Source organism: Carassius auratus, chromosome 17 (assembly GCF_003368295.1).
Source record: "Carassius auratus strain Wakin chromosome 17, ASM336829v1, whole genome shotgun sequence".
Lineage (NCBI taxonomy): Eukaryota > Metazoa > Chordata > Actinopteri > Cypriniformes > Cyprinidae > Carassius > Carassius auratus.
The window spans coordinates 23,962,125-23,989,779 of NC_039259.1; the positions used below are offsets into that span (position 1 = coordinate 23,962,125).

At 37.1% G+C, this 27,655-nt stretch overlaps 1 protein-coding gene across 4 annotated transcripts in view; it reads right to left on the reverse strand.

Annotated features, from left to right (window-relative positions):
• Positions 1–27,655, reverse strand: part of npas3 (neuronal PAS domain protein 3) — a 290,739-nt gene that overhangs the window by 7,432 nt on the left and 255,652 nt on the right. For all 4 annotated transcript variants that reach the window (XM_026286527.1, XM_026286526.1, XM_026286529.1 and 1 more), the window contains 3 exons: positions 8,681–8,799; positions 4,786–4,979; positions 3,114–3,220 (listed from right to left, as the gene is read on the reverse strand). In XM_026286527.1, the coding sequence (XP_026142312.1) occupies positions 3,114–3,220; positions 4,786–4,979; positions 8,681–8,799 (420 nt within the window). The remainder of the gene's footprint in view (positions 1–3,113; positions 3,221–4,785; positions 4,980–8,680; positions 8,800–27,655) is intronic.

The window sequence follows — 27,655 nt, forward strand, 5'->3', positions numbered from 1 at the left end:
ATAACACGGAAATGAATCACTGCTGACATAAATGCAGCATATCCATGAGGACAGACTAACAGAAACATCTATTTTATATTTACTCTGAATCCATTATGGAAGAAACCTGAAGAAATATTGTCAATGGTACATGCGATGGGTGTTAGAGCAGGTGTATTTTTCCACAGCTGTGGAGTCTATCTTCAAGCACAATAAGGAGTGAAGGGAGTTTTTCATTAAAGTCAGTTTGAACTACTCTTCAGAGACCGGCTCTTGTAGTCTGCCTTCAGGCACAGAGCTTCAGTCTCCTGGGGTTTCTCCACACTTCTGTGAGCCATCGTTTCCCACCTCTGTCTCTCTCTCTCACTCTCTTTCTCAGCTGGTAAAAGCACACACACACCGGCGGAGCATTTATGCGCTGAGTATTATGCGTAGTCGTGTAACACAGCGTCTTTTATTAATTTAAGCCGTGTTGGTCCTGTTCGGAAGCTGACACAGGTGAGGTCAGAGCTGTCACAATGCATTTCAGCCCATATATAACACCTGCTTTCAAATTCTTCATGAGCACCAACGGTCGGCTTTCAAATTGTCCTTCGATAAACCAGAGCTTTTTGATTTTCACAGTTACAAAGCTCAAATTAAAGCATTACACAAATAGATGAGAATGTTTTAGTATGTCTAAAAAGAAGTTAAAGGAAGAGGCCACAAGAGATCATACAGTATAGCGATTTTATTCTAACCAATACCTTATTCTTTTATTGAAAAGACAACAGCTATATGAATTAAATGAACATTATTATCAATAAACAATTGTTCTACCTGTCAGCATATTTCAACCATGCACTTCAAAGGCCACAAACTACCCATTTTATAAAGGACCATAAAGAACTCTTTCAACAACCCTAGGTCAAGGTGCTCAATTTAAACAGATCGGCTTTAAACGCTTTATCTGGCCCTTGAAAACTTGAGCAGTGGCCTATGAACTCTGCAGTATGCATCTCTAATATATCATACATCGCAACTCATAAAGAATACTACATGCACTCAAGCCAAAGGAATGTCTTCTCCAGGCACACGTCACTGCATCTGCAGCAGAGAGATTTGACCAGACTGACATCATCCCTCTTATCCCAGGCTCTAACCAATCTGATGGCCCTGTGCGATCTGATATCAGTGTCTGATGAGCAATCAGCGGGAGATCGGTGTGACTGCTCCTTAGTCACGCGCGTCATGTTCATGCAGACACCTGAAGATCTGGCTTTGATAGAAGCCAAGACGACACTCACATCATTATAATGCATTTAGCTGTGCTAGGATTTCTTTGTAACTAACTAAATGTATCAAGTAGTAGTGTGACAGAAGCAATAATTAGCAATAATTGAACACTTTCTTAAACTATGTCTCATTTGAAGGAATTTACTGAATCAATTTAACCCATTTATATATAATTTTTTTGTTTTATTAGTTATAGGTGTAGTTATCTTGTGTGAATTGGTGAGATAATACAGATTTTAATTATCCATGCACAAGATAAAATAGCTCTTATTGTGCAAAAATGATCTATTATAGATAATATATCTATTATATATTTTTCTACAGAAAGATACAAGTGTGCCCATCATAGTTTGCATAAAATAATGGACTTTTACCAGGTATAAGAAAATAGTTTCATGCATTTACATGATCTTGGCTGGTTATTCAGCATAATCAGTGTATGATTGTGCATGTACAGTGCCTCATGAATAGATTCATTGTTATTAGCTACTTTTTGTAAGTATCCCGCATTTTAGTTTAACAGTTTTTAAAAAAGCATCGGTTAACCTCAGTTTAAGTTCTTTGAATTATGATTAAAGCAACATTTTCAAACACTGTTTCAACCAGTTAACCACATTTTATCAGATCGAGCGTGAATGTGCAAAGTAAAATCCAGGAACAGAACCCTATCTACTCTCTACTGTAGCGACACAGCCAGCCATTTGCAGTGCGGCTAGATTTATGTTGATTGCCGCCATGCTAATGCGTAATAGATGGTTAGAAAGCCAGGGGTAGATGGGGATGTGCAGTCCTCTCTTTGTATCTCTCTCCCTCTCCTTTCACACCGTCTCTTTCTCTCTATCTGCTATCAATGCAATCCAGGGCTTCGGTCCTCTCTCCTCTGCCTCCGCTGGGTTTCAAATCAAGGTCTAATGGACCCAATCTGGTGGCTTTTTAAGGCAAAGGGACAGTGCAATACAGTGGTAATTGCGCTCTAATTCAGTTGAACTCCCAATATCTAATCAGACAGCTCCAAAATCCCTCACCAGCCCCAAGGACACCCGCCCTCCTCTGCAAACACCTAATAAAACGAGGGATTTATCCCCCTCCTCCTCCTCTTCCTGTGCCTCAACCCTCACTACTTAAATAATGGCAACCTGCCTGCAGTAGAGCAGCGCACACATTTACTGTGTGAAACGCTACGCCGCTCTCAATGACGTTTTGAATTTCTGCCATCGTGGTGGAGGGGAGCGGGAAAGGTGTGCTGCCAAAACACACTTAACAGATGATTTAGGATATTCAAAAAGCATGAACGTTCCTCCAGACGGTCAGCGGCCCTCCTGCCGAGCGCGATGAAAGCAGAGCGTGCAAAAGGTTGAGGAACCTTCAAAGGGCTCTGCAGAGACTGATCGGCCCAGATGAATACTACATGACATAAAAATGCGCTCGAAATGTGGCGCCTGTACATTGAGAGGAGGAACTTAACCTGAAAAGTAGAGTGAAATGTGTAAGACTGTCAAACGACCTGAGATTCTGTGCCTCCTGAGCGATACGAGGCTTGTTTGGAAGACACACGCTCGCCTAACCGTCTGGCAGAGGGAAGCGGTTCTTCATGGACAGTTATGAGAAGAAGCACTAGCATGGATAATCTTGCCTGTCACACTGCTGTCCCATTACGCTGAAGTGCTGCAGTGAACACATTACACCAGCTTTGGCACGTAACACAGTGTGCTCTCAGGATGTCATTGACCAATGATCAATGAGTCCCGCTAAAGCATGTAAGGACACTGAATCTTGCTCTTTAAGAACCATCCTCTAGTTTTTGGCACTGTTGGGTTGCTGCACAGATTGATTGGATGGATTTCAGAGTAGATACTCACGGTCTAAATGGCTTTGCCGAATGCCTTCCACGTCCTCTGCATGAATGAAGTGATAACATCTCTTTCCTACGATGTCGACAGGTGTCAGGTCCATGTAGTCGCTGATTCTAGAAGGGGATAATTTCAGCATAAAAATCAAAATTGACACCACCCCCCCCCCCCCCCGAACTATTTTTAAACCATTTTGCAGTTCAGTTCAGTGTTTCGTCTGTTTTTTTTGCATTGAAAATCATATGGACAAAGGGTTGCAGTTGGCATTTCATGATGACTTTGATGTTAAAATGTAATATCTTTAGCAACAGCCGAGAAAATTGTATGATTAAATTGCTGTTCTGATCCAATGAAGCTACACTAAAATAAATTGGTGTAGGATTTACTTTAAAAAATGTTCATTTAGAAATTGCTGGTAAATTTGACAAATCATTAAACAGTAGAAAAACTGAAATAGTAGTTCCTTGTAAAACATACTCCAATTATCTTTTTCTTAAATGTACAAAATACATATAAAATCAATTTGATAATGTAATGTCATACCAATATGGAAAGCTGAGCGGCCCACCAAAAAGAAACCAATCAGATCTTACTGTGGGATATTACCTCTTTCCAGTGAATGACATTAAAATAGGACAAAGACCTGATTGGTTTCTAGTCAACCTCACTGATAAGGAGATTCTGATTCCCCAGCCCTTCTGTAAGCTAAATATATATTGCACCAGATTTTGTTCATTAAAAAGGTTTCCATCTGTGATGGCAAGCTGTCAGCCTGTTTTCATTATAGACGTAATATTTTCTGACCTACTGTAGCTCTACCAACTGATTGCTGAATCTTAAAGCAATTATCACAGAAGTATTGAAAATTTGATCAAAACAGGTGGTTAAAACCATATGAGATGCCTTTAAGTTTGCAAATACTGTTAACGGCGCATTTCGAGACATTAGTCGACGGTAACCTCTGTGCAGTTCTTCTCTACACGGATCAGAGACCATGGCCAGTATATATAAAAAAGGCCAAGCGATTTCTATCCACCTTCATTTTAAAGCAGGGTTTTGCTGTGATGATAACTCCGCTATAGACTTGGCCCGATTCCATTCTCTCATAAATATGTTAAGTGCAGGGGAGTGGTAAAAATTTTAGCAGACACTGGGATGACTTCAATCCCAGAGATATAAATAAAACTAATATGATATTTCCTTTCAAGCCAGGCCAAATGAAGATGTTCTCATTTTATGGGGCAGCAGTGGAACCACAGATGTTTTGTAAGTGCAAAAGAGGGTTTTTTCTTGGCCGGCTTTTCAAACGAGCGATAGATGTTGAAACAAGGTCATTCTGGGATTGCGTTTAAGCAGAACTCATCACTATCAGCTCCATAATGAACTGCACATGAACATTACTGTGTGGCTGATTGTCCTCTCTTGCAAAACATATTTTCACCCGCTGATCCTTCAGTTCTACAATAATGTCACATTTGAACTCTTAAGCAGCCGAAATTGAAATTCTTCGTTTATCATTCTTTTGGGCAGATAAAAAAATCTCTTACATCAAACTGCTCACAACACTAGACTTTTATTAAATAGTGCAAATAAGCTTTGCAAAATAAGATCTTAGAGATTAACATTAGGCATAAATTATTACTCATATTTCTATAATAATATATAATATAAAGAGTGTTACCTATTTTCACAGTAGACGATGTTGAGATCCATGTTGACCCGTGTAACAAACATCTGGCAGTCGATCCGAACCTCATTGATGGTTGGCGGAGGAAGTGCGTGTGCCACCACAACCATTCCCATGATTTGATTGGGTACTGAACGACTGTGTGTTAATGCCATTCTTATCCGCAGCCTGCCGGTAATGTGGATAACCTTGAAGAGGACACAAAGCGGAAAATTAAAAACCGGTCAGATGCAATTGTCTTCTGAATTACATTCACATCCTTTAGTAAAGAATCCAACCACAGTTTAAATATAACAGAAAATAAACCAGATGAAGTCATGTAAGATGACAACTGAGCTCTTTGATAATCCATTATGTACTTTGCATACTAGTGTACTACACTTGACCAAGATCCAAACCAAGATTCTCAGCTTCTTGTACCCATTATGTACATGCTCATGAAATATTAAAAACACAAAAAGCACCATTTCCAGCTGAAATAATCGAGAGATAACACAAGCAGAGGAACTAATTACTTTTTCACTGGCTTTAAAGTTTGCAATGCTTTAAAGTCTTTTGTAGCCCATTTTGCCCAGAGGATGCATTGACTAGATCGGCAACGATGTTCTTTTTTGGATCCATCCATTTTAATCACCCAGGGAAACCTGGAGGGGATTGTTTTTGTAGTGTTTTAAACTTCTGACACTATCCTTTCATTGGTTCACCTCAGAGATCGGCGAGATGCTATTAGCATCATTCATATAGACAGTCGCGGCCCCGAAGTCACCGAGTGCTCAGGCCGATGGGGCTCTTTGATGCTTTGTACGTTTCCGCTGAGGGACAAGCAAATCCAAACCCCAGGAACGATGGACTGCCACAGTCACTAAAAAAGAGTGACTCTCCTGGAGTAGAGTTGAGAGTTTGATTGAATTTTCACAGGATTCAAAAGCCATCTCAAATCAGGGGCCAATTAAAGGTGACTGGAAAGTTCAATGATGTCACATTCAGTCAGGAAATCACATTTTTAAGCAGAGTTTACTTTGGGCTTAAATTTTAACAATCAAAATGCTTGATATTTTCTTTCTCTAAGTATACCTTGAATTAGTAGTTGAGTAGCTGACAAATTATATGACTTTTTTAATTTAGATTTTAGGTTAAAACTGATATGAATATATAGGTTAAAGAACACCATTTCTACTACTATTTGTGACCCTGGTCCATGAAACTAGTCTTGAGTCACTCAAGTATATTTGTAGCAATAGCCAACAATACATTGTATGGGTCAAAATGATAGATTTTTCTTTTATTCCAAAAATCATTAAAATATTAAATCAAGATACTTTGTAAATTTCCAACCAATATATATCAAAACATATTTTTTGATTAGTAATATGCATTGTGAAGGACTTCATATGGACAACTTTAAAAATGATTTCTCAGTATTTCTTTTTTTTTTTTTTTTGCAGCCTTAGATTCCAGATTTTCAAATAGTTGCATTTTGGCCCCATATTGTCCGATTCTAATAAACCATACATCAATGGAAAGATTATTTATTCAGCTTTCAGATGAAGTATTAATCTTAATTTCACAGAATATACTGCTTTTGTGGACCAGGGTCACATTTTACTCCTAGCTGTTGCATAAGCCACTGAAATAGTCTTAAATTTTTCAAAGCAAAAACATCTAATGTAATCTCTCAATTAAAATCAAGCCATTAAAACACCTTTCTGAATAGGTATTCTTGGAGAAATGAGACTGAGAGGTGGCAAAATGTGTGTTTCTAGTCTTCGATCAGTGGTTTATCGCGACACGAGCGTGCATCAGACAGAAACACCGGCAGTCACAAACACCCTTGATGCAGCTGTTGCCAAGCTTCAGTAAGACATCACACCATGCCGTGATCAGAAGGTGATGTCCAATTATATCCAATATTTAACCCATACACGAATTCTCACAAACAGAGCGGCACACCAGAGAGTGGCAGCCCACGCAAAACACACATCGCCTTCACAATACACATCCATCTCGACATACGTACAACACTGGGTCTTTCAATAAATAAACACTGAGCCACATTAAAAGAATACAGAATGGAAATGATTCCACTGAAGCCCAAAGCGAGGGGCATCAAAAAGTTAGTTGGAAAATACAACTTTTGAAGTAATTGCCACAAAGAGAAACTCGCCGGTGAATTGCTGCAGGAGTGCTCTTGGCAAGAACATCATAAGCTCTGGCAAAACATTAAATATGCTCAGGCTGCTAAATGCAAACTGACATGGCAAGGGTTCACCGTGGCCGCAGCGAGAGGCAGCCGCATAGCATATCTCAATTTAATACAAGCCAACATAACAAAGGGATCAATTTTTATAATTCATGGTTCAGCACACAATGCTCTCTCTCTCTCTCTCCACCCCTCTCCCATCACTGTGTCGGTGAATATAGAATAGGTATACATAAGAAATAAGATTCATCTGTTCCTAAGGATTCTCTGGAGTGCTTTTGAAATGCGATACGGCACAAGTAATGATAGAGAGCTTTTACATGAGTGCATTAACTGAGCTGGGGCCGAGACGCCTTGGCAAAAAAAAAAGAAAAGACTGGTTTAAGCTGAAGAAGAATTCACTTTGATTTGACCTCCAGAGTGAAGAGGAGATATAAACAGCCATGATGTGTGCCGCGCTTCGCTTCCCGCCGCCTCGCACCTATCACCTAATGCAGGCGCATCGTATGCAAAATTCATACTTTTGTATTATGTAACAACACAAATATTGACTTAATTTGGAGTAAATGCAATAAGAAGTGTCCTTGTCTGGCCGGTAATATATGCGAATGTGCATGCGTGAATATTTATGCTATGGGTTAGTGCACTCCCCGACTTCACGCTTATTTGCATCAAATCTGCGTCCAGATGGATGCAGCAGGGGTTTGGATCGTTCACTCAAAGACACATCCAAACAATCATCCACTCCTCTGTTTACAATTCGATTGATACTAAATGTACATCATTCTGTGATCCGTCGTATCAGTGGTATTGTCTATGATTGCAAAAAGCGCATAGTACACAAATATAAATTGTGACAGAATACATTACTGTTCAAAGTTTGGGGTTTGTAATGTTTTTTGGAATATCAAGTCACTAATGCTCACCAAAGCTGCATTTAATACAGTAAAATAATACGGTAAAAACAGTAATTTTGTGAAACGTTATTACCATTTAAAATAGCCGTTTGTTTTTATTTGAATATGTTTTAAATTTTAATTTATTCTAGTGATGCAAAGCTGAATTTTCAGCATCATTACTTCAGTGTCACAAGATCTCTCAGAAATCATTCTAATATGATGATTTGTTGCTCAGGAATAATTTCTTATCATTATCAATGTTGAAAACAGTTCTGCTTCATGTTTGTGAAATCTGTGATGCATTATTTTTCAGGATTGTTTGATGACTACAATAGAAAAGCATTTATTTGAAATAATACAAATTCTAAGATTTTATCAAGAATATCTTAATATGTAGTGCGAAGATAAATGAAGGTCTTACAGGGTTGGAACGACATGAGGGTTAGGAGTAATTAATGACGAAATTTTCATCTTTGGGCAAACTAACCCTTTAAAGTATTGTTGAAAGTAAAATACAATTTCAGTGTATTTAAAATGTAACATTTACTAAAACTCACATAAACTTCTTAAAACAATGTGCATGATTAAAAAGAACTTGAAAAGTAGATTTTGCAATGAGATGAAGCAAGAAAATACTTCTGTTAATCAGTTAAGTGTGCACAGCTATTGCTCGATTCAGATGATTTTAAAACTGACACAAATATAATTCTGTCATTAACTATGATACAAGACTGAAGTGAGTTTTCATTTCTTTTAGAACATGCTAACAATCATCCGGTCCAAGTCTTACCTTGTATCCAGAGGACTTGATGTGGACGCCTCTCTTGGTGAGTGTGGATTTCATTCGGATGAAGAAGGAACGTTCTAGAATGTTATCCGGCGACAGGAGACTAGGGCTGTTCGACTCCACTGCAGAAACAAGCAAACAAACATCCCATTACAACAACTCACAGAGACAGCAAGATATCAGACTGCTTTAGTGAGTATGATGTGTAATATCTTCTCATTGAGTTTCTATCATCTCTTGGTAGACAGTTAATGAAACAGCACAACCTGATAAGGGGGAAGGCACTAATCAAACTTTGACAATGTTTTAATTGTATTTACTAATAGCATGAAGCGGAGCCTCGGCAAACATGATAATTGCTTTAAACTCTACATGGCAAATGAATAAACCTCACCAGCATGGTGGTAGATGTATTTGTCTCCATAGGAAATGGGAAAATTAAGCAGAGCGTAATTTAACAATCTTGGTTTAGTAAAAACAATACTCACTTTTGCTTCAGAATTTTTTTTACAATACATCATTTTCAATGACAGTGAACAAACTAATGTATTTTTTATACTATAATACATCTCTTACCAGATGAGAATAAAATAAATAAATAAATAAAAGATTTCAAGCCTTGATCTTAATACAAGGACACCTGCTGAACAAAGAAGGTTCTGCTAATTTGCTGTAACACACTTGATTAGAGCCAAATTAACTGCACATCTGAACTTCAACATGTTACAAACAGCCACCAGAGGAGGTTTAGTGCAAGAACAGGACAGTATGAGAGCCAAAACTGCTAACAAAACATTCGTCCATCTAAACACTGATGTAGCATATCTTTATTGTTATTTGTGATGGAAATTATGCCATTATTAAAGTCATAATTTGTGACTGTACAAATACAATACAATACAATTACATTTTCAAAGTTTAAGACTGAAAGTCTGGGTTTGGGACAATGCATTTAAAAAGTGATCAAAATAAATAAGGCACGAAAAAAAATTCTAGGAAAATTAAGTGAACATTATATAATAACAAGAGAAGAAAAAAACAGATTCAAATAAACCCCTGGGACATAAAAGTATATAATAGACACCGTCATAATTTTGGGTTTAGACTGCTGTATTTCCCTGTTTCTCTCTCTCTTGTCCTTTTTTTCTCGTCCCTCTTTCTTTCGGAGAACATGAATTAAATGTCATTTAAAATCTAACTAGTCCTTTATCACTCTGGGGAAAAGGCAGAGCCATGTTATATTTAGTCATTTCATTTCTTCTGATTAAATATGAATTACTATGAAATTTTTCTCATCATCTAACACACAGGAATATGCCAACAGTTTTTTAATACACTATATAAGCACAAACTTCAGCTCTAAGAGTTTAATTCGCCTCTCTAATCCAATCACATCAACCTTATTTCTCTTATCAGAGATTCCCATTTTGAATTAAATGAGCTCATTAGTTTTAATCAAAGGCAGAGAGATCAAAACTTGCACTTAAATGCTTTAGATCAGAGCTGTCAGTCAAGCGTAGAGTTCTATTTGACTAAAACACAAGATCAGAGGCCGTTGCAACTCGCCGTTTTCATTAAGAATGAGACGGGCTTTAAGATACGCCGTCCTTTTTTGACATGTGCGGTGCTCGGACGGAGAGAGGTCATTTACCACGTGCCCTCCGTGACCTTGCTTTGCTGTTAATGACAGGAAGATGAATTCTACAGTAAAACCTTTGCGCTCCTGCCTGAACAATACACTGAATTTTTTGGATTTCCCTCATGCTACTGAACTATAACACTGAATGGGAACCTGCCTGCTTTGCTTTTCCTGGAGATGAATAAACTATCGCAATAAATACAATAAGTCGATAACACAGTCAAACGTATACCGTATTTTTCGAACCATAAGTCGCACCTGAGTATAAGTTGCTTCAGTCCAAAAATACGTCATGATGAGGAAAAAAACATATATATAAGTCATTTATTTAGAACCAAGAACCAAGATAAATCATTACCGTCTCCAGCCACGAGAGGGCGCTCTATGTTTTCAGTATAGACTACAGGAGCACTGAGCAGCATAGAGCGCCCTCTAGCGGCTGGAGACGGTAATGATTTCTCTTGGTTCATGTCAAATTAATTTTGATAAATAAGTTGCACCTGACTATAAGTCGCAGGACCAGCCAAACTATGAAAAAAGTGTGATTTATAGTCTGGAAAATACGGTATATGTTACTAGAGTAGTAGATTACAGCAGTATCCATATAAATTATACAACTCAACTCACATTCCCATGAATAAGATGGCAGGTAAATATTTGTCACAAAACATTACAATTAGAATCAATGAACCTCAACATTTCAAACTGATTTCTGTTTAAAAATAACCCAGTGAACATGCACTGCTTACATGCCTATGATTGAGCGCATCATTTGAAAAGCATTGTATTAATGTTAAATATCTGATCAACTTTATAAGGGAAAAACAATAGACAAATATCTACTCAATGTTGTTTTACTATTGTTTTATATAAGAAAAAAAAAGACAATGATCCTAAAATGTAAATCTTAAACATAAATGTACACAACAAATACAAATTTCAGTGTCTGATAGATTGTCTTGCAGTGTAAAATGTTGCATTAAAAAGTCTGTGAATACACCGTGTGCAAAGAAGATTTGTGTCAAAACCCCTGTTGTTCTGCACATATATGAGCTTCCAGCACTTCAGTGTTTGCAGTCCAGCAGAAAGCCCAGCGGCGGGCAGATCTGCTAAATCATCAATATCAGCCAATCCATGAGATTAAGGGATTCTGCTGCGTGTCGAGAGAGTCTTATATGTTCGACTTAAACCAACATCCCCACAATGCACCTGTGTTCCAGCAGCAGCACAACACTCCACATGCTTCAACTTTTGTTTTTGTGCTGTGTATATCAACTCCCTTGCAACTGACACAATAACACAGAAAACCATTCAAATCTAGAAAATTCCTCAGACATCTTTCCTCGTGGAAGGGAGTAGTTTTGTGGAGTTTAAAAATAAAACCAGCTATGATGCTTTCAAATCGGCTCCTCATATAAAACTGACAATATCAGACATGACTTTTTAAAAGGAAAATATTATTTATGTGGGACGGAGGTGAATTTATGATCTGAAAGGCCTTGGGATTAATTTTCTTGATGAAACCTTTGAGAATGAATGTGTCTGGGAGTAAATGATGAGATTTTGAAAGTATTACACTCCTCGCCGAGAGTGTTGACCATCAATAACCAGCTGGCAGGTCTGGAGGTCCTCGTCCTCACGGTACACAGCCTGCATGTTCACTACACGCTCAGCGAATGACTTATAGGCTTGTAGGAAAGCTTGAGTACTCCGGCTAATATTCCTCAATTTACATTTATATAAATATTAGTACCAATCCAGGACGTCAGGTGTTTACTGTACAAATAAATCAGGATTAAGCATGCGGGCTGCTGGTCTCTCAGGCTTTACCACCATTTCAAGAATGATGTGAGGAACAGGGTCGTCCTGGTCCGAGTCTGACAGATGAAGGCTTCGCTCTGTATGGTAGTAATAATGTATAACTCAAACAGATTGATCCATATTGAGATGTGGCTGGTGGTGTTTTTACATTTGGACATTGCTGTTACTTCATACTTGTCAAAAATGAGGCGGTTCTTTCTGCTTACGTCATGCATGACCTTTCTAAAATGCATATTTCACACTAGACAGTGTGCATCAAACTGAGCTGGACCAAGGCGGGCATTTGTGGTTAAAAGGATATAATTATTCAATTATTTTCTGAAAATGACTTATTGTGGTGGTAAAGAAGACCCTTATTTGTTGGCTGGGGTTGTGTGGATTACTTTGAAGCTGCTTAAATATGGACCGTCATGGATTTTGGACGATCGAAAATGGCCTATGGTGAACACCATACACTTGGACTAGATGGAAATAAAATCCTGGAATATTTTCCTCCGATACCTTCATTTCTCTTCGGCTGAAGAAAGAAAGATATATACATCTTGGACTGGGAGTGAGAAAAAGAAATGGGAAATTTCACTTTTGGGTGAACTATTCCAAGTTCTTATGATAATCTAACAGATGTGCAAAGTGCAAAGTGATTTTTCAAATCGGTTGGTAAATAATTTCAAGTGTCTGTGATGCACTGCTTCGAGACAGCACTCACGATGCATTATACACAAGCCACTGTTAAAGACACTTAAATCTGTGATCAATATTTAATCCTACAATAATGAAAGAGGTTTCCCCGGTAAGAAGAGCTCGGACGCGGGTCTGAGATGTCACCACGCTGAACTGGGAAACAAATGACACTTATGCTAAAGTAAACGCATGCAATCTCTGCAGAAAACAATGAAATATGTTTGGGGAAAAACAGCCTGAAGAATCCAGACCAGACTGGATTTGAAATCCAATCTTGAGGAAAAATCATGCAAAAAATTAATAAATGAAGAACGAAATCAATTATATGCACACACACACAAAAAAAACAACAACCACAAAACAGAGGCCATATGTGCTCTACAACAGGAAAAGGAAACGCATAAGGAAGCATACAGGCGCAGAACTGCCCTCATGATGAATGGGGTGCAGTAAAACTTTACATTGTACTATTTGTCTTTTGAATAATCCATGCCAGAGATGGTCCCAGACTTCACTGAATAAGAGCTTGTTTCTTCTCTCTTTCATCCGCAAATAAACTTCAAATACACTGTGAGTTCCTACAGTAAGTCAGGTGTGAAGGTTTGTCAGCACTCGCATTGCCTTGTCTGTTTTCTGATTGCTTTATGAGGAATCAAATGCATGTTGGGACGCTACAGCTGTATATCGCCACTGCAGTTTCTCTTTAGAGGCAGATTAAAAACCAGAAGCTCCAGACGTGGATCACTGGATCATGAAAAGCACCTGTGACAACAATAAAAACAGCCTCTTCTCAAGCTGTGCTAAGCAGTTCTGTTTGTGATGTTTTACATGGCTTGATGTGGATGGCTGCAGATTAAAACTAGATTTCTGAGTTGTGCTTGTTTGAAGACTCAGGTGGTAAAAAGAGCTCATCCCCAAGTCTCTGTGATATTCTGCTCTCCAGATATGGCTCGGGTCTATGAGTCTATGAAATTGTTTGCCAGTTTTGTTGGATGAAGTCCACTGCATAAACATTGCTGGACTAGTTATGTTAAATAACTGTAACATTTTAGGTATGAGCTTTAGCAAGCACCACAAATAAACCTTTTGCAGCTTATGGGCCCTATCATACACCCGGCACAACGCAAGTGTTTTTGCTAGTTTCAGCCAGACGCAGTTCTCAATTTCTCCTCCTGCACCACATTGTTTGAATAGCAAATGCATTTGCGTCCATTTGTACACCCATGGGTGTGCCATCTAAAAAAGAGGCGTGTTTAGGCACACTGTTGGCATGTTGCTATTTTGAGGAACTGACCTGGTCGAAAGTCTAAAGTCAATGGCGCAATATAAATATAAAGAGCCATTACTAGAAAATGGGCCTCTGGGTCGGGTCCACAACGTGCGTTCACTTTGCTTATTACACACAAACATGCCAAATACTAAATTGGATTAGCGTGTAAAAGAGGAGACACATTCAGTCTGTGTGCTTTCAAATTCCACCATTTAAATAGCGAATCTGCCATGGCACGAGCACAACTCGCTCTTAAAGGGGATGGGAGATGAGACTCTGATTGGTTGATTGCATGTTATGCCCAAAAACACACCCATTACTCATTAAGAGAATAGGGACAACCCATTTAGACCACACAATGGGAGCAGAAAATTTTTACGTCGTTATACTAGCAAAAGTGGATTCGGAAAAGCCTAAGTACACCTGCGCCGTGCGCTTTAGACCATGTGCTTAGATCGTCAAAATAGATTACTAAATGTTCATTGGGAACTCGATTATTGTTGTACTCTAAAACTAAAATGAAAATTATGACTAATTTTAATAAAAAAAAAAAAAACACGTTTTGAATTGACAAACAAAAAGATCTTGCCTATATTTAAACAATTAATATTCACAATTAATTCCTAAATGACAAACTAAAAATGAAAAAAGAAAAAAGAAATGTGCCTGGGAAATAACCTAGCATAAGAATTTTTAAACAAATAAGTAAAATTTAAATAAGCACATTTTTTAGCTTATTTTATGTGAAAAATAAACAGAAAACACTGCATTATAATAACCTTGAAATAAAATTAATTCAAATTATATTAATGCATTTCAGAGATCCTCTATTTGATCTGAGCCCCTGAAAGAGAAAAACAAGAAACAAGCTGTAGAGGGGAGAACAGGTGAAGACCAGTGCGTCTGGACTCCTGGAAGACGAGAGGAAAGGTCATGGAGTGAAAGATCATCTCAACAATGAACATGGTCCATTCCAGCAGGCACATATGGAAGGAGTTTGGGAGAAGATCGTTGAGGTCACAGGAACATCGCAAAAAATGCATGGGGGAAATCACCAGAATACAAATGAATGGACTGGTCATGGAGCAACATTTCCTCTAGTAAACTAACCAACAGATTGAGGAGATGTGGCAGAACTGCCATTAGAATGATACAAGGAGAAGTGGTCTGTTTAAGCAGAAGGAAATGAAGCTCCTGCCAGATGTCCCGGAACTCATTAGCAGCTAAAGGTGCAGGTGTCAGTGGCCTATGGCTCTGTGAATCCCATCAGCCTGACCCCTGAGCTCTACACACTAAAAAGGCAAGTACACAGTCGTCAGGAGGGAGCAGACAGTCTGACAGCTACACGTCACCTGACCGACTCTCTCAGAGTTACACCCAATCAGATCAGGTGCTATCGCTAAGATACTCAAAGAGATTGCAGGAAGTCTTGAAGAGTTAAAGAACAAACTAAAAATAAGCAGATTTTTACCTTTTCTGAAGAAAACTTACATCCACAGTTCTATGCTTTTGTTTGTGTTTGCTATGCAGTTACTATGGGGTTCTCAGTGCTTTTAGCAGGTTGCTATAGTTTTAGCACATTGCTATGTTGTTCTGGGTGTTTAGTATGTTGCTATGGTGTTGCTATGATGTTCTGAGTGTTTTGGCACATTGCTATGGTGTTCTGATTCTTTTAGGCTGCGTCTGAAAGCCTAGGCAGCTGACCTTCTGCCTCACTGCCTTATGAGGTAACAGTTTCATGATTTACAACAATTTTAATGATAACTAAACAAATATAAACATTTTATAATACTGATTTCTTACTAGATATACGATCAAAATTGCAAAAAGTTAGTCAGAAACATACATTTACACACAAACTGACAACCAAACACAACTTTCAGAAACCATCTTTGTTTATTTTTTTTCCTCAACCATCATGGAATGGAACGCACAGGATTGTAGGATAGGTAGCATTTAAGAGCTTTCGGACGCAGCCTTTTAGTTTGTTGTCATGGCGCTGCTATGGTGTTCTGAGTGTTTGTGGAACATTTCTACGGTGTTCTGAGAGTTTTAGTATTTTGTTATGGTGTTGCTATGATGTTCTGCGTGTTATGGTGTTGCTATGGTGTTCTGAATGTTTTTAGTAAGTTGTTATGGTGTTACTATGGTGTTCTGAGTGTTTTAGTATGTTGCTACTATTGTGTTCTGAGTGTTTTAGTATGCTGTTATGGTGTTGCTATGGTGTTCTGAGTGTTTTAGTATGTTGTTACTATTGTGTTCTGAGTGTTTTAGTATGTTGTTATGGTGTTGCTATGGTGTTCTGAGTGTTTCAGTATGTTGCTATGATGTTGCTGTGGTGTTCTCAGTGTTTTAGTATGTTGTTATGGTGTTCTGAGTGTTTTAGTATGTTGTTATGGTGTTGCTATGGTGTTCTGAGTGTTTCAGTATGTTGTTATGGTGTTGCTTTGGAGTTCTGAGTGTTTTAGTATGGTGTTACTATTGTGTTCTGAGTGTTTTAGTATGTTGTTATGGTGTTGCTATGGTGTTCTGAGTGTTTCAGTATGTTGCTATGATGTTGCTGTGGTGTTCTCAGTGTTTTAGTATGTTGTTATGGTGTTCTGAGTGTTTTAGTATGCTGTTATGGTGTTGCTATGGTGTTCTGAGTGTTTTAGTATGTTGTTACTATTGTGTTCTGAGTGTTTTAGTATGTTGTTATGGTGTTGCTATGGTGTTCTGAGTGTTTCAGTATGTTGCTATGATGTTGCTGTGGTGTTCTCAGTGTTTTAGTATGTTGTTATGGTGTTCTGAGTGTTTTAGTATGTTGTTATGGTGTTGCTATGGTGTTCTGAGTGTTTCAGTATGTTGTTATGGTGTTGCTTTGGAGTTCTGAGTGTTTTAGTATGGTGTTACTATTGTGTTCTGAGTGTTTTAGTATGTTGTTATGGTGTTGCTATGGTGTTCTGAGTGTTTCAGTATGTTGCTATGATGTTGCTGTGGTGTTCTCAGTGTTTTAGTATGTTGTTATGGTGTTCTGAGTGTTTTAGTATGTTGTTATGGTGTTGCTATGGTGTTCTGAGTGTTTCAGTATGTTGTTATGGTGTTGCTTTGGAGTTCTGAGTGTTTTAGTATGGTGTTACTATTGTGTTCTGAGTGTTTTAGTATGTTGTTATGGTGTTGCTATGGTGTTCTGAGTGTTTCAGTATGTTGTTATGGTGTTGCTGTGGTGTTCTGAGTGTTTTAGTATGTTGTTATGGTGTTGCTGTGGTGTTCTGAGTGTTTCAGTATGTTGTTATGGTGTTGTTATGGTGTTCTGAGTGTTTTCGTATGTAGTTATGGTGTTCTGAGTGTTTTAGTATGTTGTTATGGTGTTGTTATGGTGTTCTGAGTGTTTTCGTATGTAGTTATGGTGTTCTGAGTGTTTTAGTATGTTATTATGGTGTCGCTATGGTGTCGGAGTTTTTATGGCACATTGCTATAGAGTGATTTCTTCAAGTCTGTTCTGAAGTACTTAGGGTTCGCGGCTTGTTCAAATTCAAATTATGTGGTTTATTACAGTTCACAAAACAATGTTTGTAAGAAGGTACTACAATATGACAAGACTACATTTGAAGTATACATTTAGACTTTTTTGAACCACTGAGTAGGACATGATATGAGTCAGGTATGTGCTGTGCATGTGTATTTATGTGATGTGCTTCAATGCAAAACATTTTTTTTCCAATTATGAATCTGGAGCTGTGGCTGAAACAAACTGTTTTCTGTGACACTGTAGTGGACAGTTCAAACCAAAGCTATAAAAGGTTTGATGTTTGCAGACGCTGAGGGACCACTGCCTTAAATTTCAAGTTCTATCGATTCGACACAGTTGTGCTCTCCTCTGAAGTCATCCGAGAGTCGTATTCTTCAGCCGTCTTTTTTCCCTGCTATACATCAATAACAGATTTACTCACAAACAGCGTTAAAAATTGATGTATGTAGCTTGAAAGGCTGAAAATATAAGTTATTTGTTTGTTTAAAAACACATAAGAGGAGAGATGCTAATACATATGCACACACAAACAAACAAATGTTTCGACGGAGACCCGTATGGTCTGTAAACATCTTTCTGGAGTTGAATCCTCAGCAGACCTTCAGGATATACCTCTATAGCCACCGTGGCGTAGATATGTGTGTAATATCCCTGTTTCCATAGCAACCCCATTTTGACATTCACTATAATATGTAGCTGACATCCATTCACACAATGCAACAATATCTCTCTGCTAAAGAGGCAAAGCAACAACAAAACACAAGACCTGAACCTTTAAAACCTACACCACGGCGCCATATAAATGTATGAAATATATAAAATAGAGTTTATGTGGGATATGAAATGTAGGAGTGAAAGGTATGACCAAACATCATATATTTCACATTATCTTAACAGTATATATCAATATATCAATATATATATATATATATATATATTTCACTTTTCACTTTCACTTTCATATATATATATATATATATATATATATATATATATATATATATATATATATATATATATGTATATGTATATTTACATGTATTTTAAATGCAGCCCATTACTCTGTTTGTGTGTACTGTATGTATATAATGCTGTATTTTTTATTCATAATTAATACTTTTTAGATTTTATACAAAATAATTTAATATTTTTGATAATCGAAAAATAATAATTATTAAATTACAAATTTAAAGCATTTAATCTTATATTATTATTATTTTAAAATGTGGTACTTTATGAACTTGGTTTTATGTAAATGAATGTTTATGTTTTAAATAATATTTTCAGATTCTTTACAAATGAAAAGTACTTTATTATAATTTTTTTTATTTAATCTAATAAACTTGTTAAACTTGACAATGATGCAAAACAGCTTCATATATAACAATTTGAGTTAAAACAACTTAAAACTAAAATATTATATTATTTTATTAAAATATTATAAATATAACATAATAAATAGCTAATATATGGTATATTTGGAATGGTAGAGCAGAATCCCTACTGGTTTCTACACTACCCAATCCTACAACACTGTCAAAATAAAGAATCTACTTAAACAAGATGCCAAAATATGCAATTCAAGACTAAGCTAATGCAACACGCAACGGAACAACTTTTCTGCGAAAGCAGTAAATATCTTGTCAGGACAGGCCCTGTGTGTCAAGCACGCAGAGGTTTAATTGCAGCCTTGATGAAGTTGTGCATTTATCACTCAATGACGACATGACACCGCAGTGATAACCATAAACACAGGATATCAATTAGATGCTGTTAACACTGTTTTAATTATTCCTTCATCTGAAAAAGTCAAGCAATAATCAAATTTGGGCTTGTAAATGAATTTCAAAGTGCTGTAATTGAAGCACTCTTTTCCCCTCAAATGAACGTACACATGTAGGCGTAGTTGTTCGTTTTAAAGAGCAAATCAAAAATGGATGTAGGGTCGTGTTTACCTGTGGTAATGGATTGCATGAATTTTCACCACCACAAATGAAGAGAGAACACAACAACTTTAGGATTATTCTATTAACCGAAAAGTGCAATGTGAATTTAAAACACTTTCAAATGGGGTCACATAATGCATTTATTGTTATTCATTTATTTATCTCACGCTGAGGGCCATTTATAATGTTAGTAAAGTTTTTGCACCACAAATGCATAGTAATTAGTTTTTTCTTAACCACCTGTCTGACCTTAAATATAGAAATAGTTAATTTTCTTTGGTGCCATGTCTTTTAGAAACATTCCTTTACATGTGAAATAAGCGACAAAGACTGGAGTTTTTAGCAAAATTGAAATCAACATATATACACATGTCAGCAGAAGCTATGCCAATCACACAAACATTGACCTTCTGTGTGTGACACATGAATATTGAAACACAAGCTGCCAAATATTACACTGTATGACGTAAAAAATGTGTACGCAGCAGTTTCCACAGAGTGCGGTGACATTACGGTATGATTTTATGATTACAGCTGGAGGGAAGGTGAATTCTGTGTTTGCAGACAGTATTATTGACACCAAACAACCAGCAACTATAAAAAGCAAATATATATAAAAAAAGAAGAAATAAGATTAAAAATGAGTATCAAATGCAAACATCTCTCAATATTTAAAGCTATATAAAAGTGGGTGATTTTAAAATACATACATTCATTAGTGTGCATTAACTTGTCATCAATTCAGTGCTTCTTTCAAGGTGCATTGTGGGATTTTGCCACCTGAAGATGATTTTATTGTCCATTCTGTTTTCATCACCATATGTTTTTGGATCTTCTCATTGCAGGACAGAAGAAGTGGTCAGATAACCTCTGCCCTCTGCTACAGCTTCATCCACTGGGTCTCTGCAGGGAAGGCTGGGATACTGCACTCATCTATTATTAATATGGTAATGAGGGTGAACCGGTGACAAGCCGGGCAGTTTTTATCAGTCTTGGGGTTGGATTGGTCCCTGTGTTCTGGAAGAAATCTGCTCACCCACCTCGGGAGTGCAGTCAACACCAGAGAAACCCAAACCGACTACAAAACCCACGCTCTCTGTCTGCCACAGTGAACCACTGGAAGTGTGTTAATTCTCCACGCGGACGCTGCTTTTCAAATCACACAGAACATAGCCACGGATGAAACCATGTGAGAGAGCGCGAGAAGTTGAACACGGTAAGTGTCGTCTGGAGTGAAGGATTCTGCGGTGAACAGGTGTTGCAGTAATAATACTTGTCACAAAGACAATTTCAGTCAAAACTAATGACTTGTGAACCCAGGGGATTGTTCACATCAGAGCAGCACATGGCAGTGTGTTCAACCTATAACAGCCTCTAAAACCAGACTCAATCCTTGCTGCTTTAATTAATCAAAAATAATTTAGACTGTCAGTTTAAAGGGGTCATCGGATTCCCATTTTTTCAAAAGTTGATATGATTCTTTAGGGTCTTAATGAAAAGACTATAATACAGTTTGGTTAAAATGTCTCAATGGTAGTGTAAAGAACACCTTTTTTACCCTGTCAAAAACAGCTCTTTTCAGAGCAAGCCGTATTGTTGCCTGCCGCTTTAAATGCAATGAGCGCTGCTCTTCCGTGGGGTGATGCGCAGTTCTCTGAGAAACTTGTTTACTTAGCCACATTTAGCCGCATTCATCAGGAAACCTGCTAACCAGGAAAGACGATTTACAAAGATTCATAAAAAAACCTTATGCTCACTTTCTTCTGGGGGTGAAGGTGGATCACGAATGATTCGCTCAAACATAGGCTCATTTAGGTAGAATGGGGGTGCATTTCCTTCAGAAAGAAACGTAATCCACTGCGTCTTCAGCGACTCAGGTGTCAGGAGTAAATGAAAACTGCTATGATCATTATTACATCCAACAACACTTCAGTCGCTAATGACAGCTCACTGAGGGCGGGTCTAAGGTAAAACGCCAGTGTCAATCAAACAATCGTGGGAGGGGCCTGGGTCTGAGTGACGTCACACAGACAAGAAGCTGAGAATGGCTTGATTTGAAAAGGGGAAAGATTTTAGTAGATAAATTTATGTAAATTTATTTTTATCATTATAGGGTGGTTGTGTACACACACTGCCATCACACACTTCTCTTAAAAGGTATAAAGTGCGCATCCGATGACCCCTTTAAAGCCAAAATTACCTGATTTATCTATATATAGATCAATGAGTTGGTCAATATATGAAAATTTTAATTTATGTATTAGCTTTCTCTTGTGTCACTTCCAAATTCTATAGATAACATGTCCAAAAGATTGGGGCAGTATGTTGTTTTCTAAAAGAAATTAATACTTTTAATTACATTTTAAAATATATTCAAATAAGAAAACTGTTCTTTTAAAATGTAATAATATTTTACAATATTACTGTATTTTTTGATGACATAAATGCAGACTTGGTGAGAATCTTCTTTCAAAGACGGGATAAAAAAAAACTTACTGACTCCAAACTTTTGAACATTATTGTAATTTTGAGAAAACACTGCAGTGTTAATATTATCAGTAAATGAAAAGCCCATATTTACTGGCCAATAATAATATTGTCTTATCGAAATTTTGTTTCAAAGAATTCATATTTACACTTCCATTCTTTATTATTGTACTCTTTGATGTTTCCAATTGAGATAAATAAACTCAGACAAACGAGAAAAGGCCCGTAACCCATCAGTGTCAGGACATACTATTAGACTCATGCACAAAATATTAATGAATGTAAAACGCTTCACTTATTGACGAGGCAGACAAAACTACAGGCGCAAAAGGTCACGCAGCTACATGAGAGAAAAAAACACACAGAAGAGAAACATGAAAATGCACTTTATAAATCAAAAGCCTCTAATGGCATTCTAATTTAGGAGAGAGCCCTCACTGGAAGTTGATAGAATTTGGCATGTCATTTTAGCCCCGGCCGCACTTTTCCTTTAATCAAGTAGCACCAAATGGAGAGATGGAGGAGAGGGGAAACAAGGGAAAGAAAGAGAAGGAAAGATTGAGTGATTGAGAATGCGATGCGAGTTTGCGTGCGTGTGTACAAGGAAGAGAGAGAGAGAGAGAGAGAGAGGGGTTGCAGCTGGCTGCTTTACGCCTCGACGTTCAAGCATGACTGACCTATTTCATCAGGTCTGTCAAAACCTTGCACTGATACATGTTGACAACATTTAATCTTAAAAATTGAAAGAAATGAATTAATATGCAAATTCCATCAGCTTTGTAATAAAAATGTCCTTGAAAAAACAGAGAACACCACCCCAGAGGAACGGTGCGAATTATCCGGGCTCCGTTGTTCCTCAAGTTAGTCGGAGGTACACAAGTCCACCAGGAAATCAGCGCGGATCTGACTTGGAAATAATTATGATGGAGAAACAAAGCCCTGGCAGGTTGAATAAATGGAACGGCACGGGGAAAAAAAGAGGCAGGCTGCTTTGTTATTCACTTTGAATTAATAGGATTACTTTGAGATCCATATACACCTAAAATCAACACCTCGCTATCAATGCGTGCAGAACGAAAGAGGGGGGCGCCGGTCGTCCCGCATTACCAATTCAAGCAACAGTGGGACACTACAGGGAAAAACAGCGGCGTTTCCTCATTCTTCACGAGACGGAACAATTCTACAGGGATGGAATCTTACAAGACAAAGATTAGCCGTCCAAAAGGAGCAGGTGGCTAGCATGAGCTCTCCTGTGGAATTAACTGAACTATGGGGCCTAATTATCTGTGGAGAGAGAACGGTGAGGAGAGAAACTTCACTGTTTGAAGGACGAATGATTAATTAAAAAGAACAGCTCACCTCCGCTCTGATCTTTGGACAAAACAGCGTGCATCTGAATAAAAGCTTAAACCTGAGAGCTGCACATGACCAACAGCCAAAGACTCTTGGGCTAAAAAAACAAAAAACAGACAAACTGCTGATGCATTGTCAGTTTTATGCACAATTTAGTATGTTTCTATATACAGTATGTTCCCTCATTCACACATACACTGTGCATTCATTTGTTCATTCTTTCTTTTTTGTTTACATTACAGACAGCATACATGCTAGATTAATATTTAGATATAGATAAAAATTAAACCTGAAATTTTTTATCAAAATTTCATTTCAATATACATTACCATTCAAAAGTTCAAGGGACAGTAATTTTTTTTTTCAAATAAATTAATACCTTTGTTCAACAAGAATACATTAAATTGATCAGATGTGATATATATATATATATATATATATTTTTTTTTTTTTTTGGTGAGCATGAGATTTTTTTTACATATTTGAACGGTAGTGTACTGTACATTCATTCATACATTATTTGTTAATTATTTATGCAATCATTCTTTCTTTCTTCCCTACATCATATAAAGTAAATAAATTATAAATAAAAAATATAAATAAAAATAAGATTAGTATCTATTCCGAATCATTTCTGATAACATATCAATTCAAATTATATCTTTTTTTATTTTATTTATTTTTTTACTAGTGTGAACAACTTTCATTCAGCAAACAAACGTTTACATGACTATATGAAGAACAAACACTTACTGTACACACATGATCAGAAACTAATTTGAGTTTTTGGAGTCACAAATACAACCTTGATTCTTTCTTTCTGGTATCTCGATTATCTTGGTAGCACTTTATATTATTGTTCTGCATGCACATTCTATATACTTATTATTACAATATAATATTAACCGTGAACCTACCCCTAAGCCATATCCTTAGCCCATGTTACCTTCTATACTGTAAAATAAATTGTTACCATCATCTTTCCTTAAAGCAGGATTCAGACAACACCATCCTCTCCACGTGCAACAGAAACTCTCCATCCCTTCTTCCTCTCTTTCTCCTCTTACCAGCGTTCCTAACAGATCAGAATGGGCTGTAAAATCATGAAAAATGTGCAGTCCTTACGGGGCACATATATGTCCACCCAGACATTCATCACTCGGCAGGTATTGTCAGTGAAAGTTTAATTGCATAAACACTCCGTTACTGTCCTGTCATATTTCTTGTCAGGCTGGATTCTCTCTCTGGGTTCACTATCGCACAAAACTATAATTGAATTGCTAGCGAATCGCACCGGTGCCAAGGGGAGTGCGGCTTTATGAATAGAATTTGTTTTCTATCAGCAAGTCTGACAAATTGTGTCACGGGGAGGCACGGGGCCGATAATTTCCCCCGTTTATTGGGCAAAGACCTGTTAGCTGCTCGCCCCTTATCTCTGCTGCGTTGTAAGGCCCAACTAAACAAACGTGTATATATATGAAATTTGCCAAAGAAAGCATTTGGCTTCTGCAGGGGTAGTGCTGGAAAAACACCACAGAAAACGGCAAATAAGAGCATTATTCTGTTCATCCACTCATCTGAGACATGGACTCTGAGGTCAAGTGGACTGAATAATCTGTGTTCAGAGGAAAAACACTTCATGTATGGAGTGACGCATGTGGTGGCAGGATCACAGCTTAACAATTAGAAAACCACTCTTCAAAATAATTTTAAATTAAACTTGTGATGCCTTGTAAAATATTATGCCTGATTTAAGAATATAGATTACTTTCTTGTAGAGCATAATAAGCCAAAATGAGACACACATACACATGTACATGTTTTAAATGAGGACAACCCAGATTTTTGTTCTGCTATAAAGCTTATTATAATTCTTATGAAACATTTGTTTTGTTGCTTTTTTAACATTCAATTTCATACCTTGATTTTGGAGATCAAATACATTTTTATGAAAATAATAAATGAAAACCACAGTAAAAAAAAAACAAAAAAAAAAAATAAGCCAATATTGTGATATATTATTACTATTTTAAATATCGGTTTTCAATTTGAAAACAATTTAAAACGCAATTTATTCCTGTGATGCAAATGTGAAATTTTAACATCATTACTCCAGTCTTCAGTGTCATTAGTATTTTAGTATTAGTAATTAGTAATATGATGAAGAAACAGAAAAAGGCTGGACTGCATTATCTGGATTATTTTTTTTCTAACATTGTCTTTACTGTCGCTTTGGATCGATTTAATGCCTCCTTGTTAAATAAATATATAATATAAATAAATAAAAATGACTGACCCCAAACTTATGAACAGTTGTGTACATTTTTGCCTTTGTTTATTCATTCATTTGTTCATACTGCCATTTGTTGGTTAATTTTTTTGTCCATTCATTCATTCATTAAGTTATTAATCTTTTCCTTCATTCCTAAGTGAGCTTTATTTGCAAATCATTTTTCCATTTTATTCTCTAAATGTTCCCAAAAGGGAGGTTTGGTCACTTTTAGTTCATGTCTAGGGATGATTCCATATAAAAAAAACAACAACAACAACTAGTATTATTGTTTATATAGCTCTCCAGATGATGCAGTCCAGCCATTTTCTGTTTCTTAACCATATTACTAATCTAATAAGTGTCAACAGCTTAAAATTTGAAGGTAAACCTATCCTTCAAAAGTATTTACAGCAAAACCCATCGTATCCTGAGCAAGAACTTCAGTCCACAAACCAAACACACAGGCTTGATGATGTACGTAGTACAAACACAAAATCCATAAAACACATAAAACAAAAGATGATCTCGGGGTTCAGTCCTAACTGCCCTCTCATCCTCCAGAAGCCAAGCTCAAATTGGGCTTTTCCTGTGTGAAAGCGCCAAGCAGCTTTACAGAAAGACTTTCCCACCGCGCGACTCGCCGAGCACCCACTGCCTGGGAACGGAGGCGTAATGCTCGGCGCCTACTCCTCGCGCCTGATAAAAAGCCCTTTCTGACAACCTTATCAGCCAAAAAGCTTAAATAAAACTGGCTTCTAATAGTCTAGAGACCGCTTGATCCCGCCTTTGTCTTTCAAAGCTGCGAAGCCTTCCTCCTCCAGTGATCTTGCGCTTTCCTCGTGACAGAATTCTCAATCTTTTAGGCCGGCTAAGCTGTCATTAGTTTCTTTGTTCCTCTCGCTGGATTGTTTTGCATGTTTCTGTATGGTTTGATACTGAAGGGCTCATGATGGCTGAAGCACTATAGACATTTGAAAAGCTTGATAATGCCCTTTAATAATAGCCGAGATGAGAGGCATCAGCATGTGACTCCTCAGCCCTCGCTGCCGTCACCGAGAATAAAAGACGAATACACCAGACGTAAAAGATGATGCCGTCAACTCAACTGGAGCTGATCGATTAATTACATGATATGCTAATTGATTAATTGCATATATATCAATATTTTCCAAGAAAAGCCCTTAAATGAAGATAATTAAAAGACATCACATGATTATGACAGACAAAGTGAATAGATTAAAAAAAGAGGCTTTAGAAAGCAATATTTTGTCTCTTCATCTCGTGCAAATAGTGGCAAGTTTAGAAGATAATTGTTTTTTAACATGTTAATGTGTTGAATTACAGATCGAGTTTAACTGAAACACAAAAATGCATAAGACCCATAGAAAATCAAATAAAAGGGGCACAAGTATACAAATAACATCAAACAAAAAGGTGACTAACGAGACTAATTTTGCCGTTCCTATATTATTATTTTTTATAAATAACTATGAAAGGCACTAAAGACTAAAGATAATGTTATTTGATAATAATGACACATCTAACCTCCTAAAACATAACAAAAAATAAACAACAATAACAAAGTGAAAGGAAAACTGGTATCAAAGGTCCCTTATTTTTTAAACAAAACAATTTGTTGCAACAAAACATTAAATATTTTTTATTTTAACTTTCATGTAGATCCAAATCTCACTTTCTTGAGATGTTTTGAAGAATGTTCAGACTGATCATAAAGGAGTTAACTCAAAGTCTTCTAGACTTTCATTGTATGAGAAGAATTTGGACATTCTGCTATAAACAAACTCCTTTTGTGTACCCTTGAAAAAGAAAAGGCATGGATCTGGAGCAACATGAGGGTGAGTAAATGATGACAAGACGTTCATTTTGAAGTTTATATATAGTTTTAAATGAGTTTTTAGGCAAATTGTTGGCACAGCAGAGGACAAATAAAGAACATCACACTTCCTCTGAGCTTTTCCTGCACATAAAGACCGGCCA